Genomic DNA, 18,626 nt, shown 5'->3' on the forward strand with positions numbered 1-18,626 from the left:
AAATTTTGTCGAAACCAGTTAAACTTGTTGCCTAGCAAATGGCATCAGCATCAGGCTTTGGTGCAATGATCACAAAGGAATCACTAAAAACACCTCAACCGAGGCTCCCAAATCGGACAACTTGTGAATACGGGGAGAGATTACTATTGCGTCTCTTGAAAGTGATATAGAGGCATCAAGAAAGTGTGTTTGTCTTCTTATACTATGCATACCAGCTGGCCCTGTATGTTGGGGTCAGATGCTTAAGCCTTGATTTCCTCATCTGTATAATGGGAAGAATGACGCAACCTCATGTCACAGCCTGAAGAATAAATGATCGAAATCTATTTGAGGGCAATATTGAGTGCACTTAAAACTCAACGTGTTTGCTTAATCTTTGGTCCTTACCAAAAATAAGCCCCAGACCCTTTGAAATGTTTTTCTTATGATTTACACTTTTATGTGTGATCATTTATCAACCCACTACTGACAGGGAGTAGGAATTTGGTTTGAGATACTACCATACAGCATTTCACAAACCAGTTGTTGGTGTTGGTAGTGATGTGTATGTGTGTGTGTGCGTGTGTATGTGTGTGTGTGTGTGTGTTTTAAATTGAGGAAAATCGTGTTTCATGTACAGAACTGTCCTGGAATTTTGAGCATACAAGTTTGTTATTCCAAGCCATTTGATTAAATTTAACCACAGGAAACTCTTCCAAGTCCTAATGAAGCAGCATTTACATCTAAAAAGGGAGCCAAGCCAAAAAACATCCTTTTCTAATATCTCTGTTTCAAACATCAGACTCCAATATAAGCTCCATGGTTTTCATTTCACTTTTTTTTTTTTTTTTGCGGTACGCAGGCCTCTCACTGCTGTGGCCTCTCCCGTTGCAGAGCACAGGCTCTGGACGCGCAGGCTCAGCGGCCATGGCTCACGGGCCCAGCCGCTCCACGGCATGTGGGATCCTCCCGGACCGGGGCACGAACCCGCGTCCCCTGCATCGGCAGGCGGACTCTCAACCACAGCGCCACCAGGGAAGCCCTCATTTCACTTTTATACCATCTCTCTGAGCTGCTGGAAACAGGTTAAACACAACACAGGGAGTGGTGCACCAGTAGGTCTTTGGTGAAAAGGGTTGGCAGCAGTTCTACATACAGATATGTGCGCATGTGTACATACACACACACACACACACACTTAAATACACAAACTATAAAAATTTATTTTAAAGAAAGGCCATTAAAAAATTAGAAAACTATAGTTACTGACAGAAAATTTGAATTGGAATTCAGAAATCAGCCATATAATTTAAGACCTTTGAAATGAATGTACTTTTAGTTCATAACATAACACGTGAGAGTTCAAGACACAGATTAGGTAAGACAGGCCTTTAAAGAAAGTTAAAATTACCTTTTCATTAAGAGAGAAAAGTTTTTTTGCCTCTAAACAAACCGATACAACTTGGAAGATTATAATTTTTTCATAAAAGACACATATACTTGCACACAATTTTATTGACTGTGTCATTACTAAGTTAAATTAAGCTGTTTCAATAACTGAAGAAGTTACAACTAACCGAAACAGCCTGGACATACAATGCGATCTTATGATATTGCCAGGTTTCCAACATCACATTTATTCCATGCGATGGTGCCCTTCAGCATAATAATGCAAGGATCCTAGGATGCAGCAGACACAGAAATAACGTCAAAAGCAATTCTTCACATTTGGATCTTACCACATCAAGTGCAAATAACGAACTTAAACATGAAAATGCAATTTGCTCCTTTTAAAGTATACGTTTTAAACTCTTGCAAAAAACAAAAAACAAAAAAACCCCACCACATTCATTTCCAACGCCTCGAGGTAAGGAGGATGGCATCTATCACAAGTGCAGAGAATGTCTGAAGGATTTAGAAGCAATCTTTTCATAATGCTTCTTTGGGTGAGGAAGTAGAGTTATGAGTTGCTCAAAATTCATAAAGATTATTAAGTTTACATCCTCACAGAAGATCTGCCACCATTGCATCTCTCAGCTAGACTGTCAGCATCCCTGCCCAACTCTACTGAGAATAGGTCTCTAGTTCAGGACATTCATTCATTTTGCGGCATTAGTGCTCCAGTGTATAAAACAAAGATTCTGTCCCGTTCAAAAATCAAACAAACAGAAACAAAAAAAACCAAATTGCCTCCAGTGGAATAAGGATACAATATCATAACTGAATTCAGGTACTCATTCTACCAATAACCCTGCATGGAAGTAACTTTAAAAGGGAAGTAAGTTTTTATTCCAGCAAGTCGATTCCAGATTATCAACTTGTGTGTCTGTGCCTGCTGGGCTATCTGAATGATTACTCCGTCCCTCAATGCCCTCAGCTATGAATGACCGGGCACCGATGGCCATGACCCCTCACGGTAAGGAAGCTTCCTAAACAACAGTGAGCTTTCCTGCTTGATGAATTCCAACCTCACAGCTCATCTAAACTGAGCCTATGGGCTTCACGGTTTTCCTTCTTACTCTCCGCATAGGTCTACGGGAAGTTATGAAACATATTTTTCTAGTCCTCCCAGGAGCAAGGCCAGGTTCACAACTTGACCTCAGAAACACAGCAGTCCTGCAAAGCCAGACAGCCTGATAGAACGGAGTATTAGTGTTCTCTGCCTGGCCCAACACAAACCATAACATGCAGCAGGGAGCAATGTTGCTTGTGGGAAATGACAAGCAAGGGATCAGTGGGAGAAAAATAATGGGATTTAATCACATAAAAATATCCCAGGCACACAGCTCCCTATTCAACAAGCTGCCCACCTCAGGTGAGGGCACAATGTTCTTCTGAAACTAACCACTTACAATTTACAAGGGAGCTACCTAGCCAGATCTTGTGATCAGATTAAGTTATAGGATTCTGGGCACACCCAGAGATGTTCCTTCCCATCACGTGAGTATATGCACCTCCCGGAATAATTTTAAACACACATACAAAAACACCTATGTACGCATCACAGATGTCTTGGATGTGCGAGAAACGATCCCAGGAACAGGGCAGGCTCATGTGCAAGACTGTCACAGACTAATTAAGGACACTGCTGCCGAAAAAGGAAGGGTGACCCTGCAGTCTTATTTACACAATTTCCAGCCAGAGGGCTGTGAAGTGGAGCCCCAGTGGGGGCATTTCTATCTGAAACCCAAGGGCACCTGCATTAAGGAAACTGGTGTAAATGAATCCCTTTGCTCAATGACAGAAGGAAAGACACCAATACTTCAATTATCTTGGTATGGAATCTATGTGCCGACCCTCTTGGATTCTACATGACAAGACACAGTTCTCTTATTTTATTATTATTTGCACTTCACTCTGCATTCATTTAGAAGGAGGACATTTTGTGGCAAGAACAATAAAGCTTTTTAGGCAGAAGGTAGCGATTCAAAAACTGCAAAACCTCAGCTTTCAAAAATAGCCTAAGTGACCTCTTGCAGTACTCTGGCCACTCCAGCAAGCAGGAGGCAACCCCTGTGAAGAGCGAATTCTGGCAAAGTTCTCTCTTCACAGATGATGCACAGCTTAAGCTATAATGAGTTTTTGGGTTACAAATGCTGAACGCATTAATATTCCTTGATGATAATTATCACAGTATAAGCACCTTTCCCAATGTGAGTAGCATAAAGCAACTGAAGCAGCATTTTTACTACATTTGAAACAAGCCGGAAAATGGGATTTTCTACTCTTGTAACCTGGGGTCAACATACATCAAGCATTGAATATTAAACACACCTCTAGATGAATCCCGCATCCCTTTCCTACCCCTCTGCTTCATGTATACCTAAAGCTATCTCCTTTATCCATTCTTCATTATGAAATTCTTGATATGAACACACATGTGACATATATAATTCGAAAAAGAAATGTGTTTCCCCCCAATCACGTGAATCCTATGTTTCTTCTTATGAGTATACAAATAGCACATAAGATCAGGAAGCCATGCTTTGCAGATGAGATGTGTCTCTCTGCAGTTTGAATGAATACTGTGGTCACTGGCTGCATATAAAACAGGATGAAAATTAGAATTGAGCAAACAGGCTCCTAGAAGAACCAAATGCATCCCATACAAGACAAACTACATACAGCCTTTAACTTTATACTTTCAAAACTCATCATACGCTTAAGCACTGAAAGGTTGACATGTGAATTCTAAGCCACCAACATGATAACAGTCATGATGTCAGCAGCATTATTTACTGGCAATAGTGCGCTAAGGATCCTGGAAACCAATTTTCACTCCAGATTAAAAGAACAATTATTGTTATTTGGATAATAACCATCAAATGTTATAAGAAGAAATTGATAAAGGTGATTCATTATGCATTATATCAGCAGTATGTGTCTAAGATTCGGTGTTCGTCTAGCATACCCCGAACGGATGCTGTATAGACTTCACTTACTCTACCCCAGTTGGATTTCATAATATGCTCGGAATAAACTATAAATTGACTTTTCCTCATCTCTTTTTCTTCCTCTCTCTCTGTTTAGTGAAAAAGAAAAAAATGTCTATTTTAAAGCTCAACTGATACTAGGATGGCTCAAAATCATTACAATATAAGAGCCTCCTTTTTAAAAAGTATGCTATAATATCATTTTAAGATTCTATGTAAATAATCCCAACAGCACTTTGACTTAACAGTGACAAAGTGAAAGCCAGTTCGAACTCTTAATCCAAAGAATGGGAATTGCTTTAGGTATCTTTTTAGGTGTGAATCTGCTGAACTCATTTGTACCGTGTTACCCACACTTCATTTAGATAATATGCCACGCTATAACTGCCTCAAGTTCTGTAACATCATTTTTACTTATGTGCTGCAAAAATGTCTTCAAATCCCATTTGAATAGAAGGCAGGGTTATGAGGGAACCTTTACTAAATATTTAACAGCACCATCAGCTTATTAAATACTATAATGTGAGAGCCATGAAAACATGATATACAGTGCTTGTCTTTTTTCTAAAACTTAATGCTTCTTCTCATTTTGAACACTCTGCAAGCCCATTCATCAGCAGAACTGATGCATTTTAAAAAGTCCTCATTTACTAGCAGATAAATGTGGTTAGAGAACCTTTTTTAGTGTAGAAATGATTGGAAACCTACTTGGTTTTACTGTGCAAAATTTGCTTTGCTCTGGCCTAGGGAAAAAAAAAACCTCACAAAACATTTAAAAGGCTATTTTGAAAGAGCATGCCAAGGAACACTGTTTAAAATAAAAGAAAGTAGGGGGTGTTTTTGGTTCACAGGAATATAAATACACCAAAACAAGGCAACAGATTTACAGACAGCTGATAAAGTACATGTATTCATCGAATCTGGAAATAGTATCTCAAATACACATCATATAATGAGATTACCCATTGTGACGTTGCTTTTGACCATGACATTGATGGCAGGTAATTTCATTTGCAACTATTCATAATTGCATTTTTTAGAAGAACGGGTTAATACAATTTTGCATTTAGTCTGTTAAGATATTTTTAACTAAAACTATGCTCTTTTTAAAAAAAAAAAGTTAATCATAAATTCTGTAGCCTGTTGCAGTGGGTAGAAAGTAGGAATTCTCTCTGAAAAGATATTTCTATTCACAAAGAGATACACTATAGTCTAATTTAAAGAACACCCCCTTAACACTGGAGGCCTGCAGAGTGAGCGTTTATCCTGTAAACACTGTAACAATGATTATCTGTCCTCCCCTGTTCTCAGTGGAGACTCTTGCTTTAGAAAATGTCTTGTGGTGACTTACTAAATTCAGGCTATTTCAATTAGTATTACTGCACATTAAAAATTAATTGCATTACTGAGTGGATTAAGGTTTAAATTTCAATTCTACAGTATGTGCACTAGAAATGACAGCTAAAAATCAATGCTCCTTGGCCCACAATCGGAAGTGTGTACACTTGAACAGCGCGGGCCTGGCGTCACCGGCCAAGCAGTTTTAAAAGACTTGATAGTTCAATTGAAGGTGTGTCAGCTCTAATTCTACATTTTAGTTTGAATGCTGCACAGTAGCTCAGCCTTAGAAAAAGAAAAACAGAACAACAGTTGACCTAACCATTTGGAAAAACAAATGGACACAGATACTAAAATTATGACAACAAAGGGATTAGAATTCGCATATAATTATACCCAGGCTAAAACCTTGTTCATAACTCTGTTTAATAAGAACACAGGATCCTTGACTTAAATCCACACTATTTTTTTTATTAGTGACAGCAGTCGGTTGGGGGCAGGAAACAGGCTATTTTGTAGAGACATTACTACTATGTACAACGCTCATAACAACTTTATGTTTTGTTTTGTTTTGTTTTGTTTTTGGCGGTACGCGGGCCTCTCACTGTTGTGGCCTCTCCCGTTGCGGAGCACAGGCTCCGGACGCGCAGGCTCAGCGGCCATGGCTCACAGGCCCAGCCGCTCCGCGGCACGTGGGATCTTCCCGGACCGGGGCACGAACCCGTGTCCCCTGCATCGGCAGGCGGACTCTCAACCACTGCGCCACCAGGGAAGCCCTATTCTATGTTTTAAAGAAGCCCAAGAAGATATGGAAAATACAAATCTTTTCCTTAAACAGCGATCCTATTTAAGCCCCCTTTATAAATTATTAAATCTCTTTGGGGGAAGGGACAAATGAGTTGATCATCCTGACGACAAATTTATTACATCTAGACGAAACGTGGGAAAAGAAATGGGTCACTTTTATTCACAGTAAATTTGTTCTTCTGAGGAGATGAAGATGGGAAACATTACAAACGAAGTCCACAGAGTAGAGGAGGATCAATAAAGGCCCACCAAGCCACCCAGGGTATCTGGGTTTGGAACTGAATGGTGATTGGTATGTGCCTAAGAGAAAAAATGCTGCCTGCAATGTTCCTTAAGATGCCCTCTGCGGTTGCACCTGCTCCGGTGGCCAAGAGCAAGTTCAGTGGCAAGAGAGTAAAGGAGATGGGAAGTAATAACAACAATAAAAAGAATAATCTGTTGCAAATGGACCCCGAGGTGTAGTAGTCATCCCCATGCAACAATCACCCTTCACTGCAAGTTACTGATGCGGCTTCATTACAATACAGCATATAAAGGGGCAACGTACAACGTGCACTCTTGAAAACTATGTGGTTTGATGCAGCGCACACCACCCTAGAAGGCACTGCTCGGGGAGCCAAGCCAGATTGTACAAAAGTGAAATTACCTGTAAAAAAAATAAATAGAGATGTAACGTGTACAGCATCGTGATACATGGGTGGGGGGTGGAAAGATGATAAAAGGTAGCAGGGAAAGGTGTTTCCTTAGTGAACTATTAAAGGTATTCCAAATTCATCTGAATTAAAACATCCTTTGAAGAGGTAACAACTTTTAGCTTTGTTAGAAGGAAAAGATAAAGGATATGATGTTTCCTGTTTGGGAAACAGAAACTGGCACTCTGTTTCCTATTCTGAGTCTTCATAAAATGAACTTAAACCATGTTCTTACGTGAACTTTAATATGGCACATTCAGGTTGCTATTACGCAAAAGAAGAACACGATTCGCTTCTCCCATTCCGGACTGGCTGTAGTTCAAAGTCTTACTTTTCAGTCAGTGCCCAGAAGATGCTGAAGCAATGTGTTAAGGCGAAAAAAGAGATTCTTTCCTCACTAAGGATCATTGAGTATGTCATTGGTTAATTCTTGTTCTATGATCCTCATTAGCATGACTCTCAAGTTTCTGGTTATCATATCCGAAATATTAAGACATAATAACTATGAAGGTGCAGGTAATTGGATATTAACCAGAACATACTTGACTGGGCAGGAGGTAGGGCCCTGCTTAAACTAATCCTGAAATATATTAATCACCAATTAATGAAAGGGTTTCAAATTCATTTTCTATTATAGAACACCTCCGAGTATCTAAGCTTTTTCTAACAGAATGACTTGGAATAACAGGATAGAAATAAAGAATATGGCCATTTGATGGTGGGCCTGAATTAATTCTTTACAGCCTGTTGTCAGGTAATCACGAACACTATAGTGAAAGCCTTGATTACAGTTACGAAGCCTGATGCAAAGAAGAGGGGATACTTTTCAGTGTTCGGCGGCCTTCGTTTAAATTCCAAATTTTTTTCCTTTAAATGGCAGAGCCATAGCTAAATATTTCACCAGAGAGCTGTCATAATATTACCTGAGTCTTTCAGCCTAAGCAGACTGTAGCCCTCCAACCTAACAACAGATGTACTCTTAAAATAAAAACCAATTAATGGGAGCCAGAGAGACCCAGCAAGGGCATGCTTTTGTACATAGTAAACAGGAAGTAGTAAGAAGGTGATGAATATATTGAGGGATAAAAACCCTCACTAAGTGGTGGTTGAAAAGTCACCACCACTTAGATGGAAATAAAGTAATGCTGAGCAAAGAAAATGGAAAAAGAGGAAAAGGAAACAGAAAGAGGAACATAGAGAAAAGGAAAGTCATATTTCTCTAAAATCCACGGGGCTGTGAGATTGTGTCTGATGTGTCACAGATGTTCTCCTAGTTTGGTTGTAAAAGGCCCCACTAAGCTCCCTAGAAAAACTTCTGCACCTATTTCACTGAGTTAGAGAAATTGCTACCAAAATGCTACTCATCTTATAAACATTTCCAAGTACAGTATCCTCACAAAGAAATTCTCATATCTTTTCCAACTTAAAAGGTGTGCCCCCCAGATTCTCTGAAAAAAAACTTACATTTTCATATACACACTACTATATATAAAACAGATAACTAATAAGAACCTACTGTACAGCACAGGGAACTCTACTCAATACTCTGTAATGGCCTATATGGGAAAAGAATTAAAAAAAAAGAGGGGATATATGTATATGTATAGCTAATTCACTTTGCTGTACACCTGAAACTAACACAACCCTGTAAATCAACTATACTCCAATAAATTTTTTTTTTAATGACATTTTTAAGTCAGAGAAGACAAGGCGTTTGGATGGATGCAACGGAAGCAAGGGACTGAAATGATGCCATCTCTGTTTTTCCTGCCTTTAGTCACTTAATTTGATGAAAATAGTTAAGAAAACTCCTGCTATCTCCGGGTTTTTAAAACATTTCTGTTCTTTGTTGAATTTAATTTTAATAATTCTTAAATAAGCACTCACGGCAGATGAACTAAGATACACAGGCATGTCAGCCCTTTTATCAACAATTTTGCCATAGAAATACACAAACATTTCAATGGCTCTTCATTAGCAAACAAATCAACAAGTGATATTTTAATGCCTGACTTTATTCCATCTCTGTGGGGACCGTAGTTGAGAGTGTGATGTACAGTACAGAGAAAGGAATCATCAGCCACAGCGTCCCAGGGCTCTCTCCATTGAGGACTTCGAAGCCTCTGCTTAAAGAGTGCATTTAATTGACTGATAGACAGTAGCTTCTTTGTTCACAGAAGACAGCGAAGTAATGGCAGCTTGAAAATCGTACCATCTACAGGGTCTCCTGAGACTAGTAACAGGGGGATATGTGTCAGGAATAAATAAATAATCTAATTATTAAGCCACTTCCTGTCAAGTTAACTCCAATTTGTTGGCTTTTGAAGGCAACAAAACGAGGCATTTTTCCTCATTATGCTTCTCTTTTTATACCAGTGGTAATCACAGGCGGATTAAAGGGTGCCTGATTGGTTTTTTTGTCAAGGAACTGAGAAGCAGCCAACAGTACAGAAAAACAGAGTTGGGGTTAGAAGAAATTTCATGCTTGTCTCCTTTCCAGCTCCCTAACAGCCCACACGGCTGCCCCATACAGAGCCGCCAGCTGTACAGCAAATGTGTACCCCTCCAACTGAGGCCTGCTGGGCCACAGGCGCCATCCTGAGAGCCGTGAGATACCTTGCAATCTTGGCAGGTAGCTACTGCTGTCATAGGCATAATTCTAAAGGTGACCTAGGAAGCCCTATCAGCTCACCAAATGCAACAATATGAGCAGCTGAAGTTCAATGCCTACTCTCCATATTGGCTCCCTTTCCTTTGTTTACTGCTATGATTGGCCCCCCCAGGTAGGAAATAACCTATGGAAATAGGTCATCCGAGACCTTTTCTTTTTACGTGTCTGAGCCGATCCTGTGGAAATAGGTCACGATGCCTATGCGTATGTGGGCCTGTGTGTGGGCGGGGATGGATCTCTTTATCTTTTGCTGATGACTTTCCCTGCCCTCCATTGAGAAATGTTTTGCAAACTTCATGCAGAAACAGACACCCACACTTGATAAACAACATATCAAACTGGTGAGTGGAAACGGATATGCCCGTGGCATATCCTACTGCAAGTCAAAGGAGAGGACAAAAACAGAGCCAGAAGCCCTACCAACGTCTCTCTGACAGTCACATGGAACCTTCTATCTGCCACAGACTCTGCCCAGCGTCTCTGTATGGAGCTTAGGAAGGAAGGCTGGCATCCCGTAATTCTTCTTGGGAACAACGTTCTTCTGAGGTCTCTTTTAGGACGATGTGTTCTAAAAAGTAACAAGAAACTGTATCTTCCATCTGTCAGTGGGCTCAGTGAAAACCCCCAGGCTCACAGAAAATTAGCATCAGGAGAAATGTCTAAGAGGCTTTCTTAGGCGCTTGTAAATTAGAAACTCCACTAACTGCAAGTATTTTTACTCTTGTAAATCAAAGCTGCTAGGTGCAGGCTAAAACACGTAAACAAGGATAAACATCCTGATTTGTCTTTTAAAAGCTTAACACTGAAATAATAGAGAGGCTCAAAGATCTCCTTGAAAAGCTGCTTCCGAAATAAGAATCCAAATAATCAGGATGAGCTCTTGAAAACTGTATCTTATTCCAAACAGATTTTTTTTTCTTTGAAAAGATCCTTTTGCTTTCATATTAAATTGTCTTTGTTTTTAGAAAGGCTCACGGTAGCGGAGCTTGATAATTTCCTGTGCCACCACTTTGCACTTGGTAAACAGTGTAGCTATGTTTCCTATTTACGCCTGCGTATGTCCTTTCTGAATACGTCTTGAATTTTTGTTAAATTGTGCAGATAATTAAACCCTCTTCATAGTTACAGTCTGCTTCACTGGTACCATGAATTCTGTTTTCAGTTACTGTCTGCAAATTCCCTCTCTGAACAATTTCATACGAAGCAATAACACTTCATTTTACATACGTTTTATCTGATGTCCCCATACAGAGCTGTCAGCTGTACAGCAAATGTGCGGTTCTCAAACTGAGGCCCACCAGGCCACAGGAGCCGTCCTGAGAGCTGTGAGGCACCTTGCTGTCACTGGCAAGCTTCCTTGCTGTCACTGTGACCATCACTCCACACTTCATACAACTTAAAATCATCTGATTATTAGAATTTGTGGCCCACACTCCATTTTATCCTTTATTTAATCTATCCCCACATCACACATTTGTTTAAATGTTCTGGCTGCCTTACAAATCATGCAGCCATCTGCACGGTAGGTGTGACACCATTTTTCAGACAAAAGTTACGTGGCAAACAAAGATAAAGTCATTTGAAATGCTTTGGTGTTTGTTATTCTGCCTGGTTCACTTGGACCAACTCTAAGAAATAAATAGAATTATCTGTGTAAATCGATGAACATCTATAAAAAACAACACCCAGCAGAACGCGGACCTTGCTCCATTACCTACGTTAATATCATGACAGCTGAGGAGAGATGACCTGGCCCACTTCTCATCTCTCCTGTACAGATGGCTATTAAAGAGAAAGTATCCCTTTTGTATGGTCCATGTAGAAACCCTTTATGGGCTTTTCAAATAAGCCAGCATTGCCCACATGAGGGTAGCTTTCTGTTACCATTAAACTGCCCAGATTTCATCTTTTTTAATTCAGCTCCGGATGAAACAAGCCAGTATTTCAACATATTTAACACCAAATGCTTGTTTCTTACTTCCCCGAGTTTTGTTAGCAATCAACTGAAGATGACTTAAAAAAAAAAAAATTCAATAGTCTTCTCATTTAGAATTCACGTAAACTCCAGAGAACCTAAGGACGTGGAGCTTCTTTGGACAGTGCAGGTGGACACATATCTATACACCCACACATATATGCACTATTGCAGATGCATTCTATTCATTTTTTTAAAAAAGCAGCCAATGAAAGCTGAGCGTGTAAAGTGCAACATGGCTCTTTTTCTCCCTATGCAGAGATCCATATCTTTGGATATTTCCCCTTCAGACACATAAAATCCCAAACCATTATAGGCCTCAAAATATTGGTTTTAGTCTATTCTAAAGCAAGAGCACTCAAGCTGACATGTTTCAGAGGTGATGCTGAATGTCACAGAACTATAATGAAGATTAGTACGTAGCGCACCATCCACTAAAGAAATGGAAATGCCATTTGTGACCCTGGGCACCAAACAAATTGCAGAACATACGGATGTCACCTGCCACAAGCACAGACTAAAATTCCACCACACTGTACAAAACTGGCCTATGCATTCCTTTTGTCTTGATATCAGTCCTTCAGAGCATGTGTAACATAATACATGGGTAGATATCTTCCCACATGCACTGTGGAAAGCTTGAATCTTTTCATGATCTTTTAAAAATTGTAACTATCGGGCTTCCCTGGTGGCACAGTGGTTGAGAGTCTGCCTGCCGATGCAGGGGACACGAGTTCGTGTCCCGGTCCGGGAAGATCCCACATGCTGCGGAGCGGCTGAGCCCGTGAGCCATGGCCGCTGAGCCTGTGCGTCCGGAGCCTGTGCTCCGCAACGGGAGAGGCCACAACAGTGAGAGGCCCGCGTACCGCAAAAAAAAAAAAAAAAAAAAAAAAAAATTGTAACTATCCATAAAGCACTGAGTATTAGAGATTTGAATAAAAATAGTTAATACCTATGCATCTGTGTTTTCGTATTAGTTGTCATTCATACCCCCAAATTCTAGCTTTGCTTTTCTAAAAGATAAATACGTTTGCTCCATCCAAATACTCTAAGCATTGCCCTTGATCTGGGACATGTTTGTTAACGACTATTTGTGGATTTTCCTATTTTTTCGCAAAAGAGTATACTCTGCCACCTTAGATACAATGTTGCTATTACATCACTCATCTTTCTGATCAGAAGAAAAACAGGAAAAAAAACTTATTAAGTAATCATCTCTAAGTCAATTTTTAACAACAATTCTTAGGTAAATGGTTTATATTCATTCCCTTCATATTCTCCATATGAGAACTATGAAAGCAAGGGCTGGAAATAGCCATAGCTATATAATGACCACTTGTCCTCCAAAGGCCATGACGGTAGCCATCAATTCCAAGGATAATGGTATTTCTCCCCTTTGATCATTTCTTTGTCAAGCTAACTGGCCTTCGATGGTGAGCTTACTGCCGGTTGTCTACCACCAGCCGCTCGCAATTTGCTCCCTCTGTTTCACGAGACAGTTGTCTGTGGCTGTTTGGAACACATTGGTCTCTTTGGGGATTTATGCGCTAGTTGCAATGCCAACCTCCGTAGTGATCGAAATTTCTTTCTAACTAAAATAGATAATTAGAGGCTGGTAACTATTGGTCAAGAATTATCAGAGTGAAAAAATTAAGCTTCTCATAAATAGTTCTTGGCAATGTCATCTCTTTGTATCGTCGCATGCTTAACAACCCTTTATTCATCAGAGCACTTACAAATTTGCTCTACTGCTGTTGAGCCTCCTAATTTTATATGAGGCAATCCCTTTCCTGGGTTAAACACATTTATAGTCTCTGGTCCCATCACGATCTGTGCTAATCCATACCAAATAATAATAACAACAATGATAATAATAATAACAGAAATCTCAAAGAGGAAAAAAAACAATAAATATTTACTGTGCTGATAAGAAGAGACAAGTGAATAATGAGTTAAAGGACACAGTGCACAATGGCTCCTTTCTGTATCTTCAGGTCAAAAGCCAATGTAAACTATGTGAAAGGAACAAAGGAAGACAAGAAAAAATTTCTCATCTGTGCAGACTTTAAAAGAGGGAAATCTTTTCCCCAGGAAAGCTGTTAAAATGTTTCGTAGCTGTGTGTGTGTGTGTGTGTGTGTGTGTGTGTGTGTGTGTGTGTGTGTGTGTAAAGAAGAAGAGAAGAGAAACCTCTAAATAGCCACTGGTCTGATTTCTTACTGAAACTGTGTCAAAATGCAATCCAGACTGAGGTTTTCTTTTTTTCCTTAATAGACATAAGTCAAATCCCGAATGCATTTTTATTGAGTAATTATTCCTGCAACTCAAACCATGTGTTCACACCTAGCTGCAAAATGGCACTTATGCAGAGCATCTCCAGTGTATACCTGGTAGAAACACTGATGGTTTTCCTTTCACAAATGTCCCTGGCCAAAAGCCTGAGACTAGCATATCCAGAAAGAAGCGTGGAGGTTCCCTGACATTGAAATTGCATTAAAATACGTGGGCTACGTAGAAGCAAATGCAAATGACTTGGTCAAAGAAGGGATTTAAAGTTACACCTCACTGAGTCATCTGCAGACCTTGTTTTCCATCAGGTGACATAATCTTTCCGCAGACTGACTGAAATGGAAAACAAAATCTGTAAAAACACTATAGACCCTCTTAACAAAAAGAGTAAGAGGCTTTTCAGATAGCCTCTAATCTCTCTTCCCTGTTAAATGTCTGGTTGAGATTATTTTTTGATTAGACAAAAAACATACAAAGATACACAACCTAAAAATACCTACCCTCAACGGAGGTATTTTAGCCAACAAAATCATGCTGCCGGCCTCATCTGAAAAACTAAGCATCACACTGGGATTTTAAAAAGGGATATCTTAGCCTTTGTGACATCCTCCCCTTACACATTCTCTCTCTCTAGATATTAACAATGTGGAGGAAGTGTAGGGACTTGGATGCATGGTCAACAGATGTAACAATTAAATGGATACTATTCATTTGTTTGGGCCTCAAGTGCAAGAGAATTACATATTTTATTATTAAAAAAAGCATGAATATTAACTAAGTAGGCCCTCTGTGAAAAGGAATAGAATTTGCTTCTCTGATGGAAGGTGAATTGTTAAACGCTCAGATCCCAAGAGGAGATGAGTGTCATATTAATCCACCATAAGGTAGAGGGGGGAAAGCTTTGGGAAAGCACTAATGATGCAAGGAATATTAAGAGAAATACTAAGGGAAAGGTATAAAGCAATTTAGTAAAAGGACCAGGACACACCAATGAACGTTTTGGACAAATGATACTCAAATCAAAAATTCCTCTCACGCTCAACATTCCATTCAGATTCTACGTGTGCAAGAGAACATTAATACTGTGTTGAAAATATATTCCATTTGTTCATCTGGGCCCTGGGATAAATAATAAATCCAGAACCAGAAACATGTTTACACAGAATAAAACTAATCGGAAGCACAACCATTCACTAACTTTTCCACAGGCTGCAAACTTCCAAGAAATATTCTCACTAAAGCCCGTGTAAAACTGTAGCATAAAGCAGAACCATTAACGACTCTCACCAGTAAACTCTACTCAAGAAATAAAGAGATGGAAAATATTAACACTCGTTATCTGGAAAGAAGAATTCATCTTTTCTAACCCATGCCACCCCCCACACCAAGTCCATTTTGAAAGTTTATAAAGAATATTTTTTTGGAATCCAAAATAGAAAGGAAAATAGAAGAAACATTTCAATCTCTCTTACACATTGTCATTATCTTCTAAACACTCAGTAAAACTGTCAGTGTTATTCTGGCACATTTAATGTATAAGAATAGGCCATTTAATGTATAAGAAAATCACTAATAATATTAGTACTTAAATCTGGAAAATACAGAGATAAAGTGACCAATATTTTAGACCAATATTTTAGCTCTTAGGGATATGTTGCATTTTGCATAATTAAGCAGTTAGTCTTTTATAAACCATAATCCTCCTAAAGACCATCATTTGAAAACTATACAGCAAATCCTACTGAAAACCTATTAATAAAGTTTCCAACATACTTTTGACTTCATTTTCATTAATATCTACAAGAGCATTAGAAGTTTTGTTATAGCTGGTTTTAAGGATCGGTAACTATAGTTGGAGCAACCCTTCCACTGTACGTTCTCAGAATGCAGCTGATTAGTGTATGATAAAACTTGTTTACCCCTGAAAATGAGTTCAGAGTCTAAAATGTTGAATTTTCTTTCCTTTCTTAGAGTTTGATAGTAGGAGACCATAAGGTTGATCAGACTTTTAAAATACTATATCACAATTATTTACAGTATTATAAAACACCATGAAAGGAGTAGGAAAGAAAAAACTCTCATAGTGTAAAAACACAAATGAATGACAAAAATAGTATAAAGTAATAGCAATTACCATTTTACTAGTAGAAAAAGATATGCTTGATAAAGTTTAATTGGCTGGTAAAATTCTTAGTGTTATTACTAAGTGCTTATCAAATTAAAAACATAGGAGGTAACCCCAGAGGAATTAAGGGATAATGGGACAATATGAGTAAGTGAAAAAATGATCCTTTTAGTTCTAGCCCATGTGATAAATGCAAAATCCCTGAAAACAGTGGCTTAGAGCGACTTCAGAGATCTTTACCCAAACTGCTTTTACAAAGATCTGTGTAAAATTTGGTGAGGAATAAAAAATGATGACTGAATTCTTTATGTGGTCGTTATGATAATGATTATTTCCAGGCTGTTGAAACCATACATATAAAATTATTTTACGGCAATTTCAATTATTTATGTTTCCCTATCACAAAAACTCACCACTCTACATTTTGATACAGATGCTTAAGCAACACACAGCACTGCCATTACCATAATAACTTTTGAAATTAAAACCTGTCTAAAACTCTATGGAAAGCTAACATCCAGTTCATTAACCATTCCTGTTAGTCTTCAATAATGCAAAAATGATTAGAAGTTTAATTTGTTAATCACCTGTGTTTTGACTGGCAGTAGATACACAATCCTCTCCAGAAGTCTAAACTAGCCCTTGCAGAAAATAAAATGTGCTAATGTCTTATCAGGCCTAATAATAGTAATAAAAAATCAATCATGCTTAGGTAAACCATTGATGGTTGAACAATTAATTCATCTTTAACTCTGCTTAATTATATAGGCACTGACGTACACAAGGAGGAGAAAAATCTATGGGTAATAATGTTTAGAGTGTCACTCACCAATCATGTGATTTGCAACATGCACCTGAATATCCCATTCATTGTAGAAAACCATCTGACACTTGATGCACTGATAGGTCTTCTTCTGAGAAAACAAGCATAAACAGAGTTACTTAGACACAAGCATTTTTTAAAATTTTAATTTAAATTTTTAAAAAACCCAACCCTACCTACTCACAGCATTTTCTTGAGACCTTGGTCTTATATATGTTGTTAACCAAGCTTCTGTGAGGCCACTTGGGCAAAATTCTATGTCCTTACTATGACCTTATGGCTTGATCCTAACACTATGCTTTTAGTTGCAAACAGTTGGAAGAAATGAGGGCACATAATTATGGCATAATATATGTTTAAAGATACCTAAACTCAAAAAACAGAAGTTGGTATTAAAAAAAAATCTGTAACACATGGCTGAGTTTCAGAAACCGATGTCTTTGAAGATCAGGCACACTTTCATTCTGACCAACATAACTGTAGTGTTGTTTCTAGATATTTTAAAGTAAAATAGCCAATAAGTTAAGATTCACAAAATGTAGCTAAGAGATTTAGAGATGATAATTTTTAGGTGAAGTATGAAATTTAGATGATGTTTCAGAAATTGCTAAGTACTAGCATTTAAATACATATCTTCTATAAAGAAATCATGTCATATTGAACATTCTAATACCATTTTATCATTTTACACAAAAGTCTTTTGGATAGAACAGGATTTATTATAATTCTTGTATCATAAATAAAGAAACTGAGGTCCAGAGAAGTAGAAAAATGTGCCTGATATCACAGTGCCACACAGCTGGGAAGAGAAATAAGCTCTCTTGATTCTAAATGCAAGGCTCTCTGATAAAGGCAGCTTTTAAGATTTCACATCTTTATTATTGTGTCCCCTATACAGCTCCGTACATATTAGATGAACTCAATAAGTAAAGTACTGCTTAAGTTTTCCAGAACACAGTTACATAAATGCCTTTATGATGAAACTTGATATTTATAATTAAAAACCACCTTGGAAAACAAAATAAAGCCTTATGAAATAATCCATTTGAAACGCTCCCAAAAGTGAGAAAATGACATTTGTAAAATCACATCAATGACAGTTTGTTAAGGCATTCTTATAGAATTATCACTTCATCAGCAGTCATATAAAATTGTTTTACAAACAGTAGCAACAGAAAATATCAGTCTGTCGATTGCAATTAATTTTAAAGAACTCAACAAAATCAAAGTTAAGCACAAAAGTGTAAATGCTGTTAACGTAAAGTTTTCTTAATTATTGTCACTTAACGTAGTATTTGCTTCCGAAACAGAGGATGGAATGCCTTGAAAAACACAGCGGTGCAGGCATATTTCCAGTGGAAGTTTTCTATATAATCTAACAGGCTTTGTACATTAGGCATGCTGTGAATTGAGTGTGCTAGGTCTAAATCTAACACGGATTTGAAAAACCCTGACAATCACCAAGGAAGATTTACTGCGCTGAGCTGTTTACAAGA

General features: G+C 38.4%; 1 protein-coding gene across 2 annotated transcripts in view; it reads right to left on the bottom strand.

The window, feature by feature from the left end:
• ZNF521 (zinc finger protein 521) overlaps positions 1–18,626 on the bottom strand; it is a 283,784-nt gene that overhangs the window by 116,009 nt on the left and 149,149 nt on the right. The window contains exon 5 of one of the 2 annotated variants that reach the window (XM_082667726.1): positions 17,137–17,218. In XM_082667726.1, coding sequence (XP_082523852.1) covers positions 17,137–17,218 — 82 coding nt within the window. Of the gene's footprint in view, positions 1–17,136; positions 17,222–18,626 lie in introns of both variants that reach the window. The other variant, XM_082667725.1, reaches the window with a different exon arrangement.

This window comes from Grampus griseus (genome assembly GCF_964374135.1).
Source record: "Grampus griseus genome assembly, chromosome: 12".
NCBI lineage: Eukaryota > Metazoa > Chordata > Mammalia > Artiodactyla > Delphinidae > Grampus > Grampus griseus.